Consider the following 24,352-nt stretch of genomic DNA (forward strand, 5'->3'; position numbering starts at 1 on the left):
AGGGTGCTAAACTACCTATGTCGTCGATGCACAAAAAAGAAACAAAATATGACTACTAATAGGAAAAGGTCCATGCTCAAAGCCACCATCTCACGGAGTCCAAAAAATTGTGCAAATGCGAGAAATTCCCAGGTTTGTAACCTTATTTACAGCTCTTCACTACACGAACCACACGGCCTCATCGCTGATAATGAAAAATATTCGCCTCATTTTTTCATATCCATACGTTTATTTAAAATAACATTGCAAATCCACAGAGAACAGCATTAAACAAGCAGCTAATCGCGAGTACGACTGATGATACAATGATGAATTTCACTGTAGAAAAAGTCATTTGGCCAAGCTGGAACTCGAGATTATATCTTCCGATTGCTGGTCAGTTACACTACCAGTCACACAATCAAGCCATCTTCCTCCATGACGAATCTCATGCCGGGTTCGAATTCTGGCTCAGTCAAATGATTTCATTCGCGCCATTCTACATCCTTTCTATACTTCTATGGCCAAATTTTCAAATACTGTTCACCCAAATAGGTTTAAAATTGGAAAACTAATCCTCTATGCTTTTTCCCCTACCACCTATTAAAGCAATTGGGTAGCATCTCAGACATTTCTAAAGTGAAAATGACGCCCGAGTACAATCATGCATCTCCAAAGACTTAGCACTGTGTTACGGCTTCCCAAATCACAAGAAGTCAGCTGAATTTCATTTAAAAATATATTCTCTTAGTTTTGGCAGGTAAATATGAATACTTTTCAGAATCACTCTGATCATTTTTAACCTCTTTCTTAATTTCACAATAGGATGTTTTACTCATCATTCTAGCCACTAAAAATTCTCTTCTACCCAGTTCGCTTTAATAGATGAAAGTAACAATACCCTAGAGGAATAATCTTGTAATTTTAAAATTAATAGGATAAACAGTATTCGTAAAAATTTGGCCAAAAAACTAAACGAATCATGAGAACAGGTTAAATAGGCTGAATGGCTCTAGTTAATCTCTATTGATGGCCACCAAAGACGAATCAATTGGCAGAAAACTATGATGACCGAATATGCCAAATGTTACTTATTGATAAATTATACAGTCCAGTTTCCAAAATTCTTACAGCAGTGACATCTATTCCTTTATCTACCTCTTCAACTTGTGATTAAATAGCATACAATGAATGTTTTTCTGATGATATTTACTGAAATGTTTCCGTCAAATTATGATGATTTGTGGTCTCTACAGGATCATGAAATTGTACATTATATGATAACTCCTGAAACAGCATAAAATGTTATATTATTATGTTGCAATGCATAAAATCTCGGATTTGGTCAAAAATAGATCGTGTTGACGTGATACGTCACGCATGGTGACCAAAATAGTAATTAAAATGAACAAAATATACTAACAATGCCTCTCAATTTGTTCCAAATTCAAGATCCTCATATTTCCGAAATGAAAATTAAGATTAAAGTGTTTAAATACTATTTTTCCAATTTTACTCACAAATTATATAGCTATGCAAATTACAATATTTGAAATAAGTCACATTTTTACACTTAATGTTTACTTATAACCAAGAAAAAATTATAACTAATAGCAACCCCTTTCTCTAGAGATGCATAAAAACCTGAACTTATTTCCCAAAGTTTGCTTATGAGGCCATTTTGGGTGAATGTTGCGAAACAGCATTAATGCAACAAAATAAAATTTGATTTTAACCAATGGGGGAGCATAATTTGTACGTTTGAGTGGAATTATATTCCTCTTTACTACATATTTCCTGAGATACGGGTCAAGGTTGTCAAAAAACGTCCACTCGAGCTATAGGAAGCCGCGGCACATGGTAAAAAATGGTCATATTTAATCAAATATTGTATAAACGACTGTAACATTTACCAATACTCAGTGAAAAAAATGTACTATTACTTGCTGATAACTTCATCAAAAGTGGTAATGATCAGAAGGGGACCACCGGACCACTTGGCATGGAATGACCCACATCTGAAGTACGTGCCGCCATGGACTCACAACAGCAATGCTTTTCCTATTTAACCAATCCCTTTATAATTTTTTTAATGAATGAAAACGAGAACGATTCTAAAAGTTTACAAATTTGAACGAAATAGAACTGCATATTTTTGCTCCAAACGAGTCTCATAAAGGCCAAATTCAGCTTTTCAAGAATTCTTTAGATATTGTTATTTTTTAAACTTACTAGCAATTTCCACTAGTAATTCTACTCACAGCATCGGTTTCAATAGATTGCCTTCCATCGTCTGGTGTCATATCTTCCTCGATCCCGGTGTATTGCATACAATATATCGGCGTTTAAAACTTTCCCGGCAAAATTAAACGTCATTATTGCTAGTTCCGTGGTTCCTGACAATTGGCAGTATCAAACTGAAGTATAGATAAAGATAAAGATATTTATTTCACTGCCCCAAAATATTACAACATGTGCATACATTAACAGTGAAATTAGACACCCCTTAAGATGAGTCTTGATTAGGGGTTGCCATTACATACAAATAAGGCAATGCTCGGCAGTACATTTTATAATAACTTTTAAACAAAAGTGGCTCTTCTATGAGTCCTTCATAGAAACATTTGTCCATGTGCATGTATACAATCTTGAAAACATACAGAATACGATTAGAATACAGTAATAGGAAAATTAACATGAAATGAAATTATAATAAATTTTGTAACAAAATAAGTTTAAGCAATTAAACGAACAGATTATTTAATTGTCTCAAATAAAAATTCAATATTTTTATGACTAAACAACCAGTCTCTCAGTTTTTTGGCAAATTCAGATTCGCTATTACAACCTTGTAATTTTTGCCAAAGATTTACATACAATTTTGGTGCTAAATAACTAAAGAAATTTTTATAAGCTTCAATTTTTGGTTTAGGAATACAAGTAATTTCGTGGAATCTTAAAGTTTTTGTGCAGGGACAAGGTTTATTTTTATGTCCACCACGATTGTAAAAAATTCTTAATGTTTTATATACAAACAAATGTCTAACTGGGAGGATTTTTAACCTTACATACAGTGGGAAGGATGATTCATTCCTGGAGGTTCTTAAGATCACCCTTAGGATTTTATTTTGAATAATTTTAATTGGTTTAACATTAGAGTGATATGTGCCTCCCCAACAAGATATTCCATATTGAATTCTTGAATTTACCAGAGCAAAATACACCGTCCTCAAAATGGATACTGGGCATTTATACGTGAGAAGATAAAATTTTCTCAAGGAAATAATCAGCTCAGATTTCAATTTGTTAATGTGCATTTTCCAGTTACAATGGTTATCTAATATTAAACCGAGGTACTTTATATGATTTACATGATCAATTTTTATGCAATTGTTACAAGCTCTACCTTTTGAAGTCAAGCAATGAGAACATCTATAGAAAACGTCATCTGATGGCACCAGTATACTTTTCAAGCCAAACAACATAAACTTTGATTTTACACTCAGAACAAAATTATTACACAAGAACCAATAATTAATTCTATTCAAATCATTTTGCATTTGTGATACAACATCGGAGACATTAAATGACGAATAACATAATGCCGTGTCATCGGCAAAGGAAGTAAGTTTTCCATGAAATGCCCCGTTGCAAAAATTATTGACATAAATTAAAAACAAAATTGGTCCCAAGACGGAACCTTGAGGGACACCACATGTGAAGGACACCTCCTCACTAGTACAATTGTTAATTATTACCCTTTGCGACCTTCCCATCAGGTAACTCTTGAACCAATCGTTTGCAACACCTCTAATTCCAGCCTCCGACAGTCTTGATAGCAATATCTCATGATTAACAGAGTCAAAGCCTTTGTTATATCAATGAATAAACCACCAGTCTTATTATTTCTGTTTAAGCTCTCATATAGATCAGAGCAGAATTCCAATAGGGCGTCCTCAGTAGATTTGCTTTTCAGAAAACCGAATTGTGCTTTACTGAAATAATTATTTTTTTGTAAAAAACTTAATAACCTAGATTTAACTATTTTTGCCAGAATTTTAGAAAAAAACCGGAAGAAGAGAAATAGGACGATACTGCTTAATATCCTTTCGATCACCATTTTTAAAAATTGGTACAATAAGTGCGCATTTTAGTTTATCAGGAAACACGCCCTGCTGCAGGCTTAAATTAACAATATAAGTTAAGATGGGTGCCACGTTTTCGTTAATAGCCTTAACAGTATTGGTGGAAATGTTATCTAACCCCTTAGACTTATTGGAATTTAAACTTTTGATTATATTCTGCACCTCTTCAATAGATGTCGGAGCAAGGAAGATAGAGTGCTGAGAGCAGTTTCTAGGAAACCAACTATTATAATCAGGAGGAAGAGTATAATTGACTGCATTGATACGGGCCGTATTTTGCTCTATGATCTGATTGAAAAATTTGCTAAACTCATTAGCAATACCTTGCAAATTCGTTATAAGTTCACCTTTTTCCAAGGATTTGATATTTTCAACATTATTTCTCGACGATTTTGCTCCTATAATATCATCCACGACTCTCCATTGCTTGGCTATATTGTTACGATTGGCTTCAAAAGTGCGCAAGAAATAATTTTCTTTCCTTTTGCGAATATCAGCATCTAATCTCGTTTTATAAGATTTGTAGTAATGCACCAATTTATCATTATACTGTTGTTTCTTCATTTTTTTATACAAGAAATTTCTTTTCGAAATACGTGCACAAAGATCATTAGTTATCCACGGTTTGATTTTCCTATGATCCTTTTTTAGTTTAAATTTTACAGTGGAAGTATTAATATGAAAAGTGAGTTGATGAAGAAATATCTCGTAAGCTAATGAAGCATCGTTTTGACGGTATACTGCAGACCAATCTGTGTCTTGCAGTAGACTATTGAGAGTGTTAAAGTCGATTTTAGATGTGATTGTTTCGTTTTCACTCGAAATAAGTTTAAGGTTTATTTCCATGGAACAAATTGTTAAGTGATGGTCAGTAAGTCCCAGATCAAACGCGTCGCAGTGCATAGGGAAGTTATCTCTTGATCGAGCAAAAATATGATCAATACAAGATTCACTAGCAGAAGTTATTCTAGTTGGAGTGTTTATCATTTATTCCATCCCATGACTAGCCATTAAAATTAAATAATCATATGCCAATCCTGCCTGCTGTAAAATGCATAAGTTCATGTCACCGATGATTAATAAATTCTTTTCCGTCGACCTATCTAATAAGATCTTCAGCTCTTCTAAAAATATTGCCACACGCTGGGCAAGCAGTCTGTAAACGGCAACTAAAGTCAATTTCGTTTTTGGATCAATATCAATAGTAAGAGAAGCAACATCAGCACTCGTGAAATGAGTCCATTTATTAGAACAATGAGAAATATTTTCCATGATATAGATTATCACTCCACCAGCTCTGTAGGAATTATTGCAAGAAGCAATAGATATATATCCCGGGAGGTGGAAAGCATTTACTTCACTGTCACCTACCCAAATTTCGGAAAGTATTATCACGTGTGGTTTGACATCCAAATTTTGAAGTTCGATTGTAAAACTATCGAAATTGGCCCGAAGACTTCTTATATTTTGATGCACAACAATGAATTCATTATCATGTTTTACTAAAAAATCATTGAATGCATAGCCAACCCTGGAATCCAGCATATTTAACATAAAATGAGGATTTACTACTGAATGTAACATGTGCGCCCTTGAACATACTGTACTTTATGATTAAATCAAATAAGAACAGACTGCGGGCAAGAAGCGGGCAAACAAAATTATAACCCATCAAAGTATAAATCAAACCTTGACAATAGTAAGACAATGAACATAAAGAACAGAAATCTGAGTTCTGGCCAACGAAAACTGATTTCGTAACAATATAATTACAATAAATCATCAGAAGAATTAATACGTAACACAGGATCATTATCATTTTTACGAAGTAAAATTTTTCCATTGCGTATCCATAGGTATTTATAGCCATTTGTCTTTTTGTACTCACGCGCTGTCGCAAAGAGTTTCTTCCTTCCTGGAGATAAGCTGTCATTAATGTAAACAGGTGCGTCGAGCTTCAAACCCATATGGCGGGTTGAAAAATTCCTCTTCAACCTTCTCTTCCTCATTAGTTCTTCTTTGTCAAATTTGCGAACAAATTTGACCACAATGCCCGGCACTCTATTTGGGTCACCTCTATTCCCCATCCGATGACATGAGTCAATAAGCTCACTTGATATAGGGAAGTCAAGGGCAGCCCCAACTTTTTGTACTACGTCAAGGACATTTTCATTTGTCTCTTGAGGTATTCCAAAAATTTCAATGACGTTAGCACGAGCACTTTGTTCGTTGTCCTCCAAACGACTTTCTAGTAAGGAAACACGATTTTTTAGCATCGTATTTTCTGCACTTAACCTGTCAATAATTTCCAGGTATTGATTAATTCTCGCATACTGATCCTCTAGTAATTTTTTGTTATCGTCAATCTTATGGTGCACAAACTCAAAGGATTTGTTAAGGTCAGCTTCAATCCTTTCACGGTCTTTTTTGGCCTCCTCCAGCATAGTAATGACCTGAGAGAGCTCATATGATTCCGTCGACACAGCTGACATGGACTGTCGTCGCAATGCAGTACACGGTTGACAGCGCCAGATTTGCTTTTCTTCATTAATATAATCCAGGTCATCCTTGCAGATGTTTACACAATTAGCGTGGAAGGTCTTCTTGCATTCGTGACACACAATTTTAGGTTGGCGACCGGTAATGGCTTTACGACAAGTGCCACACTCTGCCATGATGGAAATTGGAGTAACTGGACTAATTGACGAGTTATAATTTATGCACAACAGAAATAAATTGCCACTAGAAGGAATAAATAATAACCCAACATAGGTAGAACACTTCAGGGAACACACGGACACAACGTAAAATAAACTGAGCCCATTCCTATGGGACTCGCCCTTCGCTGCTCTGGTAGCTGCCGAACACGTCCGTCCCACTCAGTGACTGAACCATGACTCGTATGGATCAAAGAAATGGACATGAGTATGGATCAAAGAAATCGCCAACATGTATTTGTTAAGATAGAGTGAACGGTGTACCAAAAATAACGGTAGATTTTTCCCGGGACTGAGGATATCATATTTCCCCTAATAAAATCATGTTAGAGTTCCTCTAAGTTAAGCCTATGTCAACACAGATTAGCATAAATTAAAATGAAAAATCCTTGATAATTATATCAAAAAATTTAGGAATATCAATTAAGATGGAGATTTTTATGACAGTTTACCATTTTCCAGCGAAACAGAACCGCCTTATTTCGGTTTTCATGATTCTCAATGCAACCAAATTTACCTTCTCAAGAAATCCTTGCACATGGCAATGTAATACTTACTAGAAATTTCCCAGACAAAAAAATTTCTCACACGACCGGTTTCAATACATTTCTTAATATTGCCTGGCGTCACATAATAATTTCACCATAAGTTATAATCATGCTAGAATTTCACCAGATTAAGCATGAGTCAAGTCTAAATCCTAAGTTAGTTTTACGTAAAGACGGAGTATTCTATAATAAAAGATCAAAAAGGTTATGGATAATTTACCAAAGTAGAAAATACACTACCACCTATTTTCACTTCTAGCGAAGCTCACCCCAGCGACATTTTTCCTTTCGACTAACCCCTTGGTATTTCCAGCCAACGACGCGGGAATATAAATGAAGACGAGGAAAGCGAAAGTGGATGAAGTTGCCTCCCACACAAAAACCCTGCACGACCTCCCGCCGCTGCTGCTGTTTTGGCCGGACCGCTCACGCTCTGAGCCTCCAATGGATTAGTCTCTCACGTGAGGGATCAGCAACGGAAAGGGGGAAGGGGACGTCGATTTAATCAATCTGCACTCGGAAAGGAAAGCTGCGGGGGACAGTGGACGGACGCTATCCGGGAAACCATTCCCATTCTCCCCGGACCATTTCGGTCGTCGGACTCTCTCGCGCTGTTTCCCAAAATCCACCGTAAAGGGGCGGGGCGGACTGTTTTCCCTCGGAACCCTCTGCATTGCACTCTCAAACCAACTCCGTCACCGAGTCGAGTAGTCGCATACACTTCCGCTATGGGAGATGCCGTGTCCACCATTGTTGGGCTAAACGCCTCCTTTAATTTACAACTTCTGCTGTCCTATTTGGTCAAAATAAAAAAAAACATTACCTACGCACTATCGCTGTTCAAAATACGTTCGCTCAAAAACGGTTTCAGAGGGACGGATACCATGTTTTTAGAGTAGAATTTAAAGTTTAAGGCGATAACTTGAGAAAATTGAGAATCGATATCACGATGAGGTAAAGCAGTACTCTTTTCTCCATAGATAGTATTTATTAACCGACCAAGGTTTCCGCAATATAAACTGTCATTATCAACCTGCTGAAAAGTGCATATTGTTATACCTAGGTCAGTCAGAAAATAAAGTCTGATCTATGTGCATTAAAATCTGTAATAATTATTAAATAAAATCTTTAAGAGGTTGAGGCAATGGATATTGTCGAAACATAGGTCGGTTAAGATATAAAATCCCTGGAAAAAAACACCTTTTTATCTTCATCATGATATCATGTTTTTAGAGGTTTATTGAACGGATGCCGGACATTGAAGAATAGATTTTTTCCGGAGCCTATAAGAATCAAACAACGTACCTAACATCGAAGCGTGACAACTACAGGATCGACAAAAATGAAGTGAAAACCCAAAAACGCAAATATTAAGCTAATAGAATTTTTATTGGTGACGACATATTCGTTTCTCTCAATTTTAAACTCAAAAAGACGGTAGGCTTTTCCGGCGAATAAAACTGACAAAATCTCGTATTGGGCTCCGGATAAGGCTGTTCAAGGACAGCATTTCTCAACGAAACATTGAGCTTGAGCTTAAACAGCCTAACTTGGTAACAAATCCGAGAAGTCCAACAATACCTCATAGTGCCGGCCTCGGTGGCGGCGGGGTAACTTTTTCGCCTGCCAAACAAGAGGTCGCGGGTTCGAGTCCCGCCTGGGTAGGTTTCCCCAGTCCAGGGTCGTTTGTGTACGTTTACTTGTTAGATTGGTTGAACACCCCGGTGTAAAATGGCCAATAAGAGCTGTATCCGGTGGTTTGAGAATAAAATAAAAATAAAATAAAATGATTATCAGAGTACCACAATACCCCGCAAACTCGCTAGCAACTCGGAGGCTTCGCGCTAGGGTTAGATTGCTCGAGTATTTGAGAATAGAATGCTTAGAGAGCCATGGTGACATCATATCAGAACCACACTTCATTTTCAGGTCCGAAAAAAATCGATAAATTTAGTGAGATTTCTTTTCCGAACGGAATTTGTATTTATCCCGCACGATAAACGACTAAAGTAAGTGACAGGCGCAATTTTGGTAGACAATTTCCTTTTTATTTGTGAACGGTTGTTGACTTCACAGCCTCTGCCGCACGCCTATTGAGGTAGCAGAGGTCGTATGTAGATATAGATGTAGAATTGATATGCCAAACATTGGTATTCCGTGACGGCTCCCCTGCATAGTAATAATTAGGTAAGCTATAGGACTCTTATATTTAGATAACTCTTGCTCAGTAATTCAACCCAAATGTTGGTTTGGTTAGGTGAAATTAAAGCTAACCCCGGCGTAAGCCATATGATGTTCTTGATGTGATGTATCAAATACCGTACTTTTATGCGCTATCACTCACGATTAAAATTATTATTTATTAAATATCGAGAATAAATTTTCACAAATTTTCACATAAGAAAACATTCAGTTTTCATCGTCATCATAGGACATTTTTGTAAACCAATTATCATACCGAAACAATTAGCAAGAAAATAGTCGCAACAAAGATATTATGCCTATGAGACGAACCGGGGCCTCCTCTATGCACTCTCTCATCTTGGTCATTAAAACCTGTGAGGGTGGGCAAGGGAGTGCAGCTTTCAGCTGATGGCTTTCCAACACATTCGGACGCTATTTGTCTTTGTTTAGGCGCCGGAATCACATGTGGGCAAATTGTATGTAATAACCATTTCGACATTTTTCCGCAGTTCTTAACACTAGAATGCCCGGCTGGGTCAAATTGACCCAATTAGAGAGTATTCATGTTGATAGTTTTTAAACGAAGAAAAATTTTACACTCATATTTCGTGACTTTTAATAATTTAGTTTGGATTACCACTGCGCAAAAGTTAGGCCTCATATAATTATTTTTTTCTATTTTTTCTCATCACTTACACCTGCCGTGGCCGGATGGGTCATTTTGACCCTGGCCTTCAAATTTATTTGAAGCCTTTCTACTGCTCCTGTGTACCTATTCATTGTAACTGGGTGTTTTATACATTTTTTTGTCAAAATATGTATTTTTTTTAATCCTGACAAGATTGATATTCATTGTACCTCCCAAACACATCAGAGGAAAAGTGACAGGTATTCACAAAGTTGCAGAAGCTAGTTTCCCATAACACCATGGATATTATTGAACAACTAAAATTTTTATATTTTTCGTCTAATTAAATTTTTTTCTGCCTTCCCAAATGCTTTATAAACAAAATTAACAAAGATACTGGAAAAAAATTAATATTTTAGGTAAAATATGCAAACCTGGTCACATTGGGTCAAATTGACGCATTCGGGCATAAAAGGGTGTAATCGTTGGTGGGGCATGCTTGTGTTGAGCCGTTTTTGCTTAAAATAATCCAAGGGAACGGCAGAGGTGGGCCATGGAAGAGATGCATAGAGCATACATTTATTTCCATAACTTCGAAAACAGCACTATTCGGCCTTAACATCGTTAATATAAGATTAAGCAATAAAAATGTGCACAAACAACCATTCCCTGGATAAGTTTAAGCGGGTTTCCCGGTTAAGGTTACCCGGGTTTCATAGCATGGTTACATCGTCATGCGCATCTATCATGCATGCATCTCCTTTTTTTCTCAAGTCCAATGCGACAGTGACAACATCTATCTGTCGGAAATGAGTGGGGGGAGTTAAGGGGCAGAGGGGATTTAGGTGTATAAATTTTATGCTTCCCTTTTCCATTAATGCTGGTAATTATATTATACGAAACATTTTCAATCACGTTATTTTATTAAATTTGACTGATCAGAGTGGTGAAAATAAAATATTTTTGTTCAAAATGAGTAATAAAACAGAATAATTCTTACAAGGAATGCTGAGCACAGGAGTCCAATTATTGTATAAGGTTAACTTACCCAAACGAGACTCGAACCCACAACATTAGGTTTGGCAGGCGAGAACTTAATCCCTTCGCTACCGAAGCCGGCAATAATAAAATTGGTAATAGTTTGTTAAATACGACTATCTCGGAAATTGCTAATAGTTTATCTGATTGAAAAATTTTCTTGACAGCTGTGTCACACGAATCTTAGGACTTATTGCTGATGATGACGAGGCAATACTTTTGAATTAATCGAAGTCTTTATTTGAGATGTTTCTCAAGTAAAATTTGTAAAAATCCTTTGGTAAAATTAAGGCATTGGAAATGATGTGCTTAAAATACGATCCATTGCTTACAATTAGTGAATATTTATTTAATTTTACCTCTTATAAATTCCATTTTGATTGAAATATTCTAAATCCAATGTAATCACAAAAAGTTTTTCTTTGCTCGTATTAAAATATGCTTTGAATAGAATGGATTGGCCTTTGTAGTAAGGTCAACATTTATAATGAACTGCTTATTCTCTGGGGTGTTGAATATTTGCCCCTTTAAAAATTATGTAAACGCAACTAAAATTTAATTAAAATGTTTATCGTTTAGGATATGTTTTTCTCAGATCTTTATACTGCTACCTGTGGGCTACATGGTGATTAAGCGTCAGTTGTGGTCTTCTGTCGCCGGCAACAGACGCTTCACGGCAAAGATTTGTGCGAAGTATCCATCGCCAAAGCCCCTTCGGTGCGCGATGGTAATTTTATTTTTACTAATATCTCATTATTATTTGAATCATTATGAGTGTAGTATTCTACTAATTCATGTAGGTCTCCATGGAGTATTTACAAAGTATTCTGGTAGTCTCCCCTCCCTTCATAGACTTCAGCATTCGATTCATATCAAAGCCTCCTCCCTTTCTTTCTAACTTAAAATCCTTCCTCTCCTTCATTTACTTATCATTTTTCCCTCTAACACTGTTTTCAAAATCCCCTACCCGCTCAGTACTCAGCGTCCTTAAACCAGGAATTTCGTTTTGGGGGGTCCAAAGCTAGGGGAAAAGTTTTGAAAAAAAGGTAATGAGTGGTTTTAAAATAATTTTCACATTTTTCACTATCGAAAAACTTCATTTTTCTACGAAATATTTTGAAAAAAATCATGACTTTTCAATATTTTATTTTCTTCTATGATGAAGCAAATTAATTTTTATTGTTTCATAATGGGGGAGGGGCGGTTCCGACTCCTCGGTTTCCCCCTTGATACGCCACTCCAGCCTTTTGAATTAAAATTGATTTTTTGTAGAGAGAATGTTTTTGGAGAAATTTTACCGGTGAATCTATAATATTTACGATTTTAATCCGTACGGACATAATCTGAATACGCCAAGTATAAAGAAATCGTAGTAGCCACGCTCTTAGAGCCCCCAGGGAAACGAAAACTGGTGTCCAAATTTCCCTTGCCCAACCCCTAACAGAGGGTCTCCATTATCGCTTGAGCCTCCTGGCCCGTGCGTACTGAGCAGGATACCGGAGATGGCCTTATGTGCACACGTTCATGAGATGGTATCTCTCGTTTCCGTCAAGCTACATTCGAAGCATACTCTGCCATCGTGGACCAGTGGACGGGCGCATTTAATTAATCCACTAGAGATCAATGTGATGCTGAAGGAAACTCGTACGATCTCTGCGAGGGAATATATAAAGCCTATAAAGCCCACTCCATAGCCGAGGGTCGGATAAAGAGTAAGAGGAAATCCCCATAATCTATTCCATCAATGTTAATTAGTAGGGAGAGTCGCATGTTGGACCCTGGATTAGCCCAGAGTGATACAATGAGAAGCTGCCCCCTCAGTTGGCCTATTCGTTAGAATTACATTTTCTACTTAAAATTTTGTATTATTCTTATTTTTTAACTCTTCGATGCTTACTTGCAAGGATATTGAGATTTTTTTATTATTTTTAATTGAAAATATTTTTAAAATTACCTCAATGATTGAATAAAATAGCATATATTTTCCAAATTATAACTAAATCTCGTATTATTAGAAGAACAAACTTTTCCTATGCGCAATAGACGGTGAGCAGGGTAGCCAAGCAAATAGAGCGCTAGACTGCTAATGGAGGAGTTCCAGGAGAAGCCCCACGGCCCCTTCCCCAACACAGGCCATCGGACACGTTCAATTGCAATCCTCGAAGTACGAGGTGTCCCAGGGAAAGGAATTGGCCCCTACCCTAAATACGTGAAATTTACACGCCTACTGCTTATTTTGGGCCGAGCTCTACCCTCACCTACCAAAACAAACCATCGGGTTGAATTACTGAGTGGCACAACAGATAGATACATAATATAAGACATTGGTAGTTTCAAAGAGAGCAGAGAAACATAATGTATCGGTAACTTTAGCTTCAAAGAGTTAAAAGCTACAAGAAAAAGCGGGGGATATATGACAGCCTTCGGGGTAGTTGAAGCTACTAACGTTTCGATGAGAAGTTATTGCGTTTTACGTCTATTAAAATTTGAATTATTCCCACATCGGAGCGAAAAAACATAAAAATCGCCATATAAATGGACAATTTATTATCTTTGTCGAAAATTTATTATTAACACCAAAAAACGGAGACATGAATTGTATTCATTCATTCCATTTGAACAGATTAAATTTATCCAACGGTGAATTCAGAGTTAAGATCTACAATGTAGGCGGGGGAGATATCACAAACTTCGGGATAGTTGAAGCTGATATGGACTCGATGAAAAAATTATTTCTTTTAAGGTCTATTATAATTTGTATAAGTTGAAAATCTCAGCGAAAAAATATGCATATCCGCGTGTACAGGCAGTCGATTTTTTTAGTTGAAAATTAATTATTTACCACAAAAATGGGTTAAATGGACTCCATAACAAAGAGAGTAGGAGAGAGAGAACGCCCAGTTGTCGCTCCTACTTATCGTCGAGTGATGCATGCAGTGATGGAAAAATCGATTTTGATTTTGATCGAAAATCGAATTTAAATGGCAAGGATGGATAAAATCGAGATCAACCCAAACTCAAATTTTCAACATCGACCTTGGCCATTTATTTTAATTTCAGGAGCGTTACCACCATATGAAATCGTCATCCGTCCCATGAGAAAGACTTTAATCTAAGGCGGTTAAAATTAAGAAGCACGCCCCCTATCATCAATAAAATTTCCCAATTAGTTGATCTTTCTTAAAATTAATAGTGAATCCGAATGGTTCCAAGTGGTGATCCAAAACTTTCATGTTCGTGCATTTGTAAATTTTAACAACTCTTTGTTCACTCGTGTAACCGAACTACATTTTAAAAGGATTTTTATTTCATTTTAAATATACATTTTGAGTAAATTCCGTATTCATAAGAAAGCTGTTTCTCTACAAACTATTTTTTTATGAAACTTGATTTTTTTTGCAATCAAACGGTCTTTCTGTTCAATTTTAGTTTTTTGTTGAAAAGTCGGGCTTTTCTTTCCGATTAAAAATCGTTTGCTCGAAAAATCAGACAAATTCGTGTTCGTACTACCCAGACACCCGACTACCCCGTTGCCGTGAGCCATATTACTCCCTCACTCCTGACTCCCCTCAATAGATGAAGTTCCTCCTGCCAAAAGGCAGCCGACACCTAGCGGCCACTATCTCAATTACTACTAAAAACCATGACCCAAAAGAGTACCCGCATAAAGAAATCGCCCTTAGATTATAAATAATAAAATTTTATGCTGGTATAGCTGATGATTTCAGGCTTAACTTTATGAAACATTACATTTATAGGAAATGAAAGAATAAGCTTTTAAGTGGGTAAACTCTTCTCGGGAATCCCACCGGGTTAAATGGTACGTATTAGCCAGCACTAACCCTGAGGATAAGTCCCAAGTCGGCGCTCGACACGTTGGCTACGATGGATAATTTAACCCAGTGGGAATCCCGAGAAGACTTTACCCTCATCATTTCCCGGGAAAGCATCAAATAATGTTAAGCTTTGTATGATTCACTAGTATATTTGAAAAAACACGACGCGGGTTTCATAGCATGGTAATATCGTCATGCGCATATATCATGCATACATCTCCTTGTTTCTTAAGTCCAATACAACAGTAACGAAATCTATCTATCTTACGGAAATTAGTGGGGTGAGTTTGAAGTTAAAGGGTAGAGGGGATTTATATAAAAATTATGCATTCATTTTCCATTTATGCTGGTAATTATATAATACGAAACATTTTCAATCACTTTATTATATTAAATTTGACTGATCAGAGCGGTGATAGTAAAATATTTTGTTCAAAATAATAAAACAGTATAATTCTTGTCAGGAATGCTGAGCACAGGAGTTTATTTATTGTAATTACCAAAAGCGAACGTCGTAAAAAGTATGCAACACAGAATATATATCTACTCTTCTTAGCTAATGTGGAGAAATAAATGATGAGTTCAAATCGCAACGGCTTCTATGTGAATCACTGAGATCCACTGACGAAAATGTGCCGCAACAAACAAAGAATTCCAGCTGAAGCTGCTTCCGAATGCACTATTCCTTTTGACGATGGACAGCTAGTTATCGCCACTCGCGTCAAACGCTCGCCTTGGATTTTGATGCTGGGTTCGCGTTCACCCGGAGGTTTCGTCACAGCGAGTTCCACAGCTTACCAAGTTTCCTTATCAAACTCTCTCCAGAGCCTAACGTCATTAACTCCCGCCAATTCAGCGAGGAAATTGGCGTTACTTCCGCTCCGCCTGAGCCTAAAATGTCACCGACGCGCTCAGGTCGAATTGCACGGCCATGACAGCAAAGAGGTCGCGACACAAAGCTCTCGGGGGCACTTACTTTGACCACGGTTGATGTGATGCGTGACATTGCCTCGCATTCCAACAGCCGTGCAATCATCTATAGAGCAAGGATCAGGCAACAATTGCGAATAGAAGCGTGAGTCACCTGCCAGGTTCAGTCAGTGCTCAGGACAACATGCTAGACGTCCTATTACCACAGTTTAGGGGAAATGTGTCTTCCACAGTACTCCTTCAATGAAGCAATTACTCGACAAATAACAATATTATGCACCTAACTATAAGAGTGACAAAATGTTTTTCAAAAATTTTAGGTTTCTTCATGCACTTTCTTTTCCTAAATACGAAAATCACACTCAATGCAATATAGTAATATACCTTGACAACTCTCCTAATAGTTCTTATATAGTTTTGGATAGTTTTGGTGTACCTATTCTCTTTAAACACTTCAAATACTTTGAACTAATAATTTATTTCTACTCAAAACGTCTGCAAGGCATATTTCGAAGTTTAACTAGTTGACAACAATACACGATACGCTTCTCAGGCTGTAATTTGTAATACATGATACCTTCCTTCTAAACCACCTGTGGGTTATGCCGCTGATTGCGATATAATAACGCGTAAATGGAAAAGCTGAGCATTCTGGTTAAATTTAAACTAGCACAGATGGGGAAATTTATTGAAAAATAGCAATGAACAAAAAAGGAAAACAAAATGTCTAACATGTGCAGTTAAATCTAAAAAAATAAAAATTTAAATAAATGAAAATATCATATCGATGTCTATTTTGTCAATTGGTTAACCCTTAACCTGCTCCCATCGTCAATAAGCAATCGCCTTAGCAGACTGCTCGAATCGTCTATTGACGATTTTCATTTATTAATATATTTTGAAATTATTTTTTGCACAATTGTAATACATGTCCTAAAGTCCATCATTTGAAGTAAAACCAGCAGAAAATTAGTCAATAAAATATTTTTGAAACATTTTTTCCTTAAGTAAAAAGTTATAATTTATAAAATTATGCAAAAATAAAAAAATATATTATCATTTTTTGCGCCTGTGGGGAGCTCTATTTCAGTTTATTTGCGCAGTTGAAGGGTTAAAGACGGAAGAAATTTTATCGATAATTTTTTCGTAACCCGAATAATTTTTCATGGTCGCCATAAAAACAGTTAGTGCAACAAAAAAAGCACTTGATAACATGCAGGGCATTTAAACTGCCATAAAATAACTATTCGCGGATTCATACGGAAATCCCAATAACTAACTGGCAAAAATTGAAAATTCGGAGTATAATCGAGGGAAGAAAGCTGTTTGAGGGTAGGTGATTTCTTCGTAATTGTTTTCAATTAGACCGGGAAAATTGAGGTATATGTTATCAATATTTTATTAGATAACTTTGAATATATATGACCTCATAAATCACTGTCAACTGAAACATATTTATATCGACTAAAGTTATGCCTGTAAGGAATTCGTTACGCGTAAATTTGGGGACACCCTAGGGATATCTAAAACATTTTTACACCTTCCGGAACCACACTGGCACGTAATGTTTCATTATATGTATGTTTTTGAAGCTCACGCCCTGCGCTAAAAAGAACGGAAACTCAAATTCACCCGTTTTCCAATAAATATTGACCTTCTGGAGAACATAACCTTCGAGAGATACACCAAATGATGAGGTATCAGTTACAAAATACCGCAAGCAATTTATTACTTGACCGCAATTGAACGATACCATGCATTCTACTATGGGCTGCTGGCCAAAGTAACGTATTTTACCAATTCTAATACGAGTATGGTCAGTGGTAATCGCTAAATTTTAATTAATTGAGTCGTAAATTAGTAATGCATATGGCAATTTTTAACCAATCGCCACTGACCCAGTGATCGTGCTGCTATCACCGGCCATCAGATTTGTGAATAGAGCAAAGATCAGGTAGCAGTTGCGAATAGAAGTCCATTTCACCTGCCTCATTCAATTACAGTTCTATTTCATAAGCCCATAGGGCCCATTAGTGAAGGGACATGCGGAAAGGCTAGAATACCCTTTCATTCCCACAACTCAGTACCTAAAATCGAATTAATACATATTTTAACAACCCTAAAGACCACCTTTCAGCTATACGTCAGTTACATGCAATTGCAAATATAATGATAAACAAAGGCCAAACGAAGTGCTTAAAATGTGATGAAATATTTTGAAGATCACCCGGTTGATGGATTGTGAAAATTCTACACGAGATTTTACAACAGGTCAGATGCCGGGCCCATGTCTATCGACGTTCCGCTGGAGTTATTTTTTATCAAACTCAGGGTTCATCATCTCAGCCCTGCTACATCATATCTCAGCTCTGAGGGAACTATAAAAGAATTATAACGACACGCCGGTCAGCATGGAACGCCTGACCCGAAGTACAACCCCAGAAAATCCCCCCCGTTTTAAAAATATGTATTAAACCGAGTGAGGGAGCTACGTTACATACCAACAATTCGTCAACAGCAATAAATGAAATGGATAAGGTAAAAATCTAAAGGTAGTACGTTGATACTTCATTTGAACATCGCAAATATCGTAAGAAATATTTCCGACGATTTTGTTTGTTAGATTTGATATCCAGTGGAAGTAGATCCTCTCTTTACCTTAGCCATTCTGCTGATAATTTATTACTTGCCTCTCCCAACGCGAGTTATCCCGCTTACCAAATAACGGAATTCATCCGCCTCTTCCAGATTTTGTTTCCCTTTAATAATGTACGAGTTCTTAATTTTAATATCAGTGGCTTAAAGCTTTTCCACGAGATCTTATTGATATTATCATCCTCGTTTTGACTCCTGGCAAAAGAGGGAGGAAATATTTCCTACGATATTCATTATCCATTGCCTATTAAAATTGATAAATACATATTTTTTATTTCTATCATGGGCGCTTTAAATATTTATTTCTTAATGTATGTAGTACAAAAGAGAACTTAAAATTACGACTATTTCTTTCACAAGAGAGCACTTGGCTGCTATTGTGTTTTTTGCGCAAAAAGACATGTCAGTTACGAGAATGCTTATATCGCATTTGGAACACAACGGCAGCCTTTAAACTAAATAAAAGATAAACGATGATATTGCTAACACGTTTTCTGGACTTCTGCTCCGGTTTTTAGCTATCTGATGAGAACAGTTTCACCGGAAACTCTGCCATCATATTCAGGTCAGAAGTCTTGATTTTCTCCTGGATTACTTCTGACTTGTAGATGCTGGCGGGGTTGAGGGCATTACTGCCGTCATCATTCGCGAAAAAACGCGTTGGAAGTACAGAAAACATGATCTAATCAGCCCTATATTGCGAAAGCCTATGCAAGAAACAATGATATTGGAGTTAGGGCTGGTGTGGTGGCTAGAGTATTCGCTCCCCACCCTGTGGGTTCGGGTTCACTACCCGGTGATGGCAGAAATTTATCATGGGCTTCCCGATCCTTTCTTAAGTGCTTTGAGGAGAGCACTTCGAGAATAGCACTCCATCCGTCACATGAGACGTTGAGTAGTGGTCCACTTGGCGCCTTTCGATATTAGCAGACAATTGTCATCGCCGGGTTTCTCTCCACCGTTCCTTCCCAGCCCTTCCCTCATGGCGCAAATGACCTCAGCTGTCGCTCACCTCCTTCAAATGTCATGAATTTATCCGTAAGCTTAATAAAACATCAATAATTGCGCGATTCTTCAAAAAATGCTACGAGCAATTCGAAAGCGTTACAAGGAATTGATTATATGAATTAGGCTGTGAACCACCAGAGAAAAGGAGGCTGGGGGCTAGGCTTAGACCGCTTGATCAGTGAATAATAGATGCATTACGTAATGATATTTTAAATAATAAATGCTAGGCGTAGCTACATGCACAAATTTCCTTTCTTTGTTTACGGCTGGGGTCCTGACACACCCCATAACCTGCCTATCGAGGCGGATTTCGGGATAGTAAACGGATTTAGAAGTAGAAACATTGGCATATTATCCTATAAATGGGATGGTACACATTGTCATAATAATATGAATGATAAGGTACTTCCTTAGTGCAATGTATCACATCCGTTGGCGGTACACCTTATGAAGTCTTCGCGAAGGGATGACTGTGGAAGAAATTAAAGTCTCCAGGGTCTCATGCATTTTTCACGAGCAGAGAAACATGAAGAAAGAAAGTCATTCTGATTGTCTCGAGTCAGAAAATAAACACAATACCAAACATTCACTCCACTCTAAATGTGTTCTCCTGCATGGGGCTTCATTATTCTTTCCCTTTTATCTCCGCCGAGTCCGACTGGGTTGCGGCATAAATAATGTATATAAGTGTGTTCCATCCCTTCGTCAAGCCTTTACTCTAAGCTTATCCCTTCATACTATTCCTTCCTTTGCCCACGTCTCTCAAATCATTAGAGGGACTCGCTAATTGCTTTTGAAGCCGACTCCCTCGAGCTCTAGCTGGGAGAGACGGAGGAATCGATAGCGAAGGAAAATAAATAACGCCATCCGCTAATGGTGGCTGTATATATAGCGAGGACGGGCACAAGACTGAGAGAATGAGAGGGTCAGACGTCTAGAGAATAATGGAAAGATAACTGATGGGCACCCACGGTGAAACAATACATTATAAATCGTATTCGCTGGTCTCAAATGGCCCCATTTCGTAGTTGCGAGCGAAGCAGTAGGAAAATGCTGCCAGGGTAGGATGCCGCAGACAATATGTTGCGTCTTCCTCACATGATAAGAGTAATTGCTCTTTTTTGGTAAATTGTGTTTTTAAAAATCTCCACCAGCCAAACTACTATTAAACTATAAATATTAAACTATATGTAAAAAACTATAGTTACTATTTTAGTGTGGAATTTTTGGAGCGAATAGTTCCTAGTCATTAGTTCAGATGTTTCATGCAATGTTCGGCCGTGTTTGGTTAATTCAAGCTGTGAATCATAACAGAAGAATGAAATATATCATGGATACAATAAGACATTGAGAAGAAAACTCCTAAAAATACATTAATGTGGCTAACAAAAAACTCCACCCAATTAAAATACAATATATGCAACAGTTAAGTTCGTTTAAAGAATGGCATTTGATTTTTAGTCAACACAACTGCTTTTCTTTAAGACCCTAAAGCCGAGATATTTTTTTCGTGAACATCTAATTTTATTGATGCTTTTTTTCTATAAAACGGCCTAATCTCTCTAAAACCTATTAAAAGGTGTGGACTTATGAGGGAATCTCAATTGTGAAGTTTTATCAAAATCTGTTAAAAATAACTACGGCCGGCAGTACCCAAACATTTTATTAATTTTTTTTCTAATGATCAGGCAGATTTCTGAAACAAATGCCTATACAGACCACTTCTAAATAAATGTGGCCGTAACGATAAAAATTAACGATGACAATTAATGCTAGAATTCTACATACAACGGTTATGGTTAGTTTAATAAAATTTATGATCATCCGTCGCGAAGGATCTTGGTGAAAATTTTCAAGTAAGTCAACTAATACTAACCAAGCATCGCCCAATAGCAAATTTAAGGCTTAAGAATCACATAATATTAACCTTATATATTCATTCCGTAGTTGCAAATGAATCTGAATAAGAATGCTGTTAGGATAGGCTAACTCAGGCTGATATATAATGTGCATTATCGTGTCTTATTTGTGTAGAATTTTTACTTTTTAAGCCCATTTTCTAAACCCTCACACCATTTTGGAGGAATAACCTTACATTTTCACGGAATAAAAAACTTATACCTTGACCGGGATTAGAAATTATTTCTCCCGAATATCGTCAACTGCAGATATTATTAAAAATATTTCGTTGAACAATATCTATCATAAAGCCCGATGGAGCAAAGGTCTGTTCCTATACTTCCCTGTGGTATTGCATGTCTGTAAACGTAAGCAGTTTCTTCCTTAAGAATACCGCAGGGATTAGGCCATTCTAGAAAAAGAAGTACAAAAGAAGGAAAATCGGAATTTCGATTGTCATCTATTTGAAACTAGAGGGCAAGTTTTTTTAATGTTCTTATGGCAAACTATGATCATTTTTTTAATTAAGTCATACGTTTGGTCATTACCGAAAATTTCCTTATAATTATTGTTATAGTTTCAATTTATCGCTACTGATGACTCATGAAACCTTTTTCATGACTTTCTTTAATATTCTAGCCTGTCGTTATTATATACTCGTCGATTGGAATGATTTTACGTACTATTAGTCTGGTTATAGTTTTCCACTTCTCTATCATTTAATGTAATAAACTTGATTATATGAAAGAGAAATTGCACGTATAACAACCCGTGAGAATAAGCATGATATTTTTTCTGTTTCTCGAATGCTGCCATAATTAATCTGTATATAACGACGAAATATTTCTTTTCTTATCTGGTAATAATTGACTGAAATTGTGTTTCAAATAATACTAATGTTATTCCAAATGCTTAAAAATTTCAAATAATAATTGAATTGGCACAATAAGTTAGGACAGTAACAAGATATAAAAGTTAGACTGAGTTTAGCTCTGCCACAAAAATATCACTCTATGTAAGTGCCTTTCCCGCGCTTCTAGTCACGCATCTAAATATGCGATGGAGGTACAGTCCCTGCCGGGGCTGTTCGGAGTCTACGTTACACCGTTGGCTTTTTCGACGTTAATTTCCTGGAATGCCTTGTTATTGACAAATTTTAAGTAATTAATTAAAGCTTACCTAATAGCTGACTATCCCTTATTCTAATCCGGCTTAAGCCTTTTGAAGGCCCCTGACGAGAAATCCCGGAATCGCGAGGTGGCTTACGGAAAGGAAGTGGCCTGCCCTACCCTTAGTATTATTATGGTGTTGTATCAGAGAGAGAGTTCTCAGAGAGGTGTTCTCAACTTAATCAAAACAACCTTTTGGGTGAAACAGGAACGAGTCAGTGATGCATGTAAAGCAACGTGTCATGACTGACTGGTTGATACACTCACTCATCAACGTTAAGCCCAAATTACTGACATGAAACTTCCGAGAACCATCCTTTGCATCATCTATCACAATGAGTTCTCTCAAGGAAGAATTTTTGGACTGTGTGTATCTCATTTATTTTTATTCCGCAAGAAAAGTATTGAATTCCTCGCAGGTCTTATTTATTTTGCTTTTTTAAATAATTATTTACCCTAAAGGTATTGGTTGAAATTTTTGTTTCATGGTGCCAAAAAAGAAATTTACCAATTATATCTAATGCATAGTTTTCTAATTTGATTTTTCCTTTATTTATTTTGTTCTTTTCATTGAAATGTGTAGAAGCTCTATATTCCAAAATGACAACATGTAAGGCGAGCTTGTACCAATTTCTCGACGCTGGCCTATTTTCATTGCAGGTGACTTGGATTCATCGCAGGAATGATGCCATCCACTTGCTGACCGTGGGCCTGCAGGCCTACAGCAGTGACTCGCGTTTCTCCCTAGCCTACCGTTACCCAAGCAACTGGCGGCTTCAAATATTGTTTGTAACCAGGAGGGATGAAGGACTCTACGAATGTCAAGTTGCCACGCACCCGCCTCGGATACGGCAGATCTTTCTCCGAGTCACAGGTGAGTAGAGAAAATTTCCATATTATTTTATAAGCTTTGAAGAAATATTTTTGTAATTTAATCAGAAAACTTGGAAGAGGGATTGAGTAGTGCCATATGCATTTTCTGATCTAAGCTTATGTTGTATGCGAACGAGTAGATCTAGGTTAAAATTGTAGTTGATTGAACGAGAAAGAAGGCATATAGACGGCATTTAGTTTTGACGGCACACTTATAACATATCATGCATTATGCATAATACAGATCTCCAAAGCCAAGCATAAGTAAAGATAAAGTTTTTGTCATTTAGCGCACAAAAATTAAAGTTTTGTTCACCTTTGAGAATGAACAAGACCCTAAGATAATCAGCAAAAAATAAATGAGTAAATATAAAAATAATCATGAAGGTACAGCGTTAATTAAAAATACTTTCGAAATACTTCGTAACGAGCGTGTTTATACTTGGAGACTTAAAACAAATGTATACATACGACTTTTTCTTAAATTATGGTCCAAAAAAAAAAACAGTAAATTTTCCGTAGCCGCAGATTCGGTATATGTCGAGACTTAATTGTGGCTTCAAATTTTAACCAAGTAAAAAAACGGGGCAATATTTTAAGCATTGAAAAGCAGCAGCTTACAATGAATGTGAAAATTCTTTGATGTGATGTGATGGCCAAAAATGGCCATCAAACTGTCACATATAATAAGTATTTGTAATTAATATGAATTTTCTGTGAAAAATTTCGTCTAACTTATTCTT

The 24,352-nt window shown here is 36.8% G+C and overlaps 1 protein-coding gene across 1 annotated transcript in view; it reads left to right on the top strand.

Annotated features, from left to right (window-relative positions):
* The window catches only part of LOC124165930, a 113,306-nt gene that overhangs the window by 61,514 nt on the left and 27,440 nt on the right, over nt 1-24,352 (top strand). Inside the window, exon 4 of the mRNA XM_046543468.1 lies at nt 23,397-23,610. Coding sequence (XP_046399424.1) covers nt 23,397-23,610 — 214 coding nt within the window. The remainder of the gene's footprint in view (nt 1-23,396; nt 23,611-24,352) is intronic.

Source organism: Ischnura elegans, chromosome 9, assembly GCF_921293095.1.
Source record: "Ischnura elegans chromosome 9, ioIscEleg1.1, whole genome shotgun sequence".
Lineage (NCBI taxonomy): Eukaryota > Metazoa > Arthropoda > Insecta > Odonata > Coenagrionidae > Ischnura > Ischnura elegans.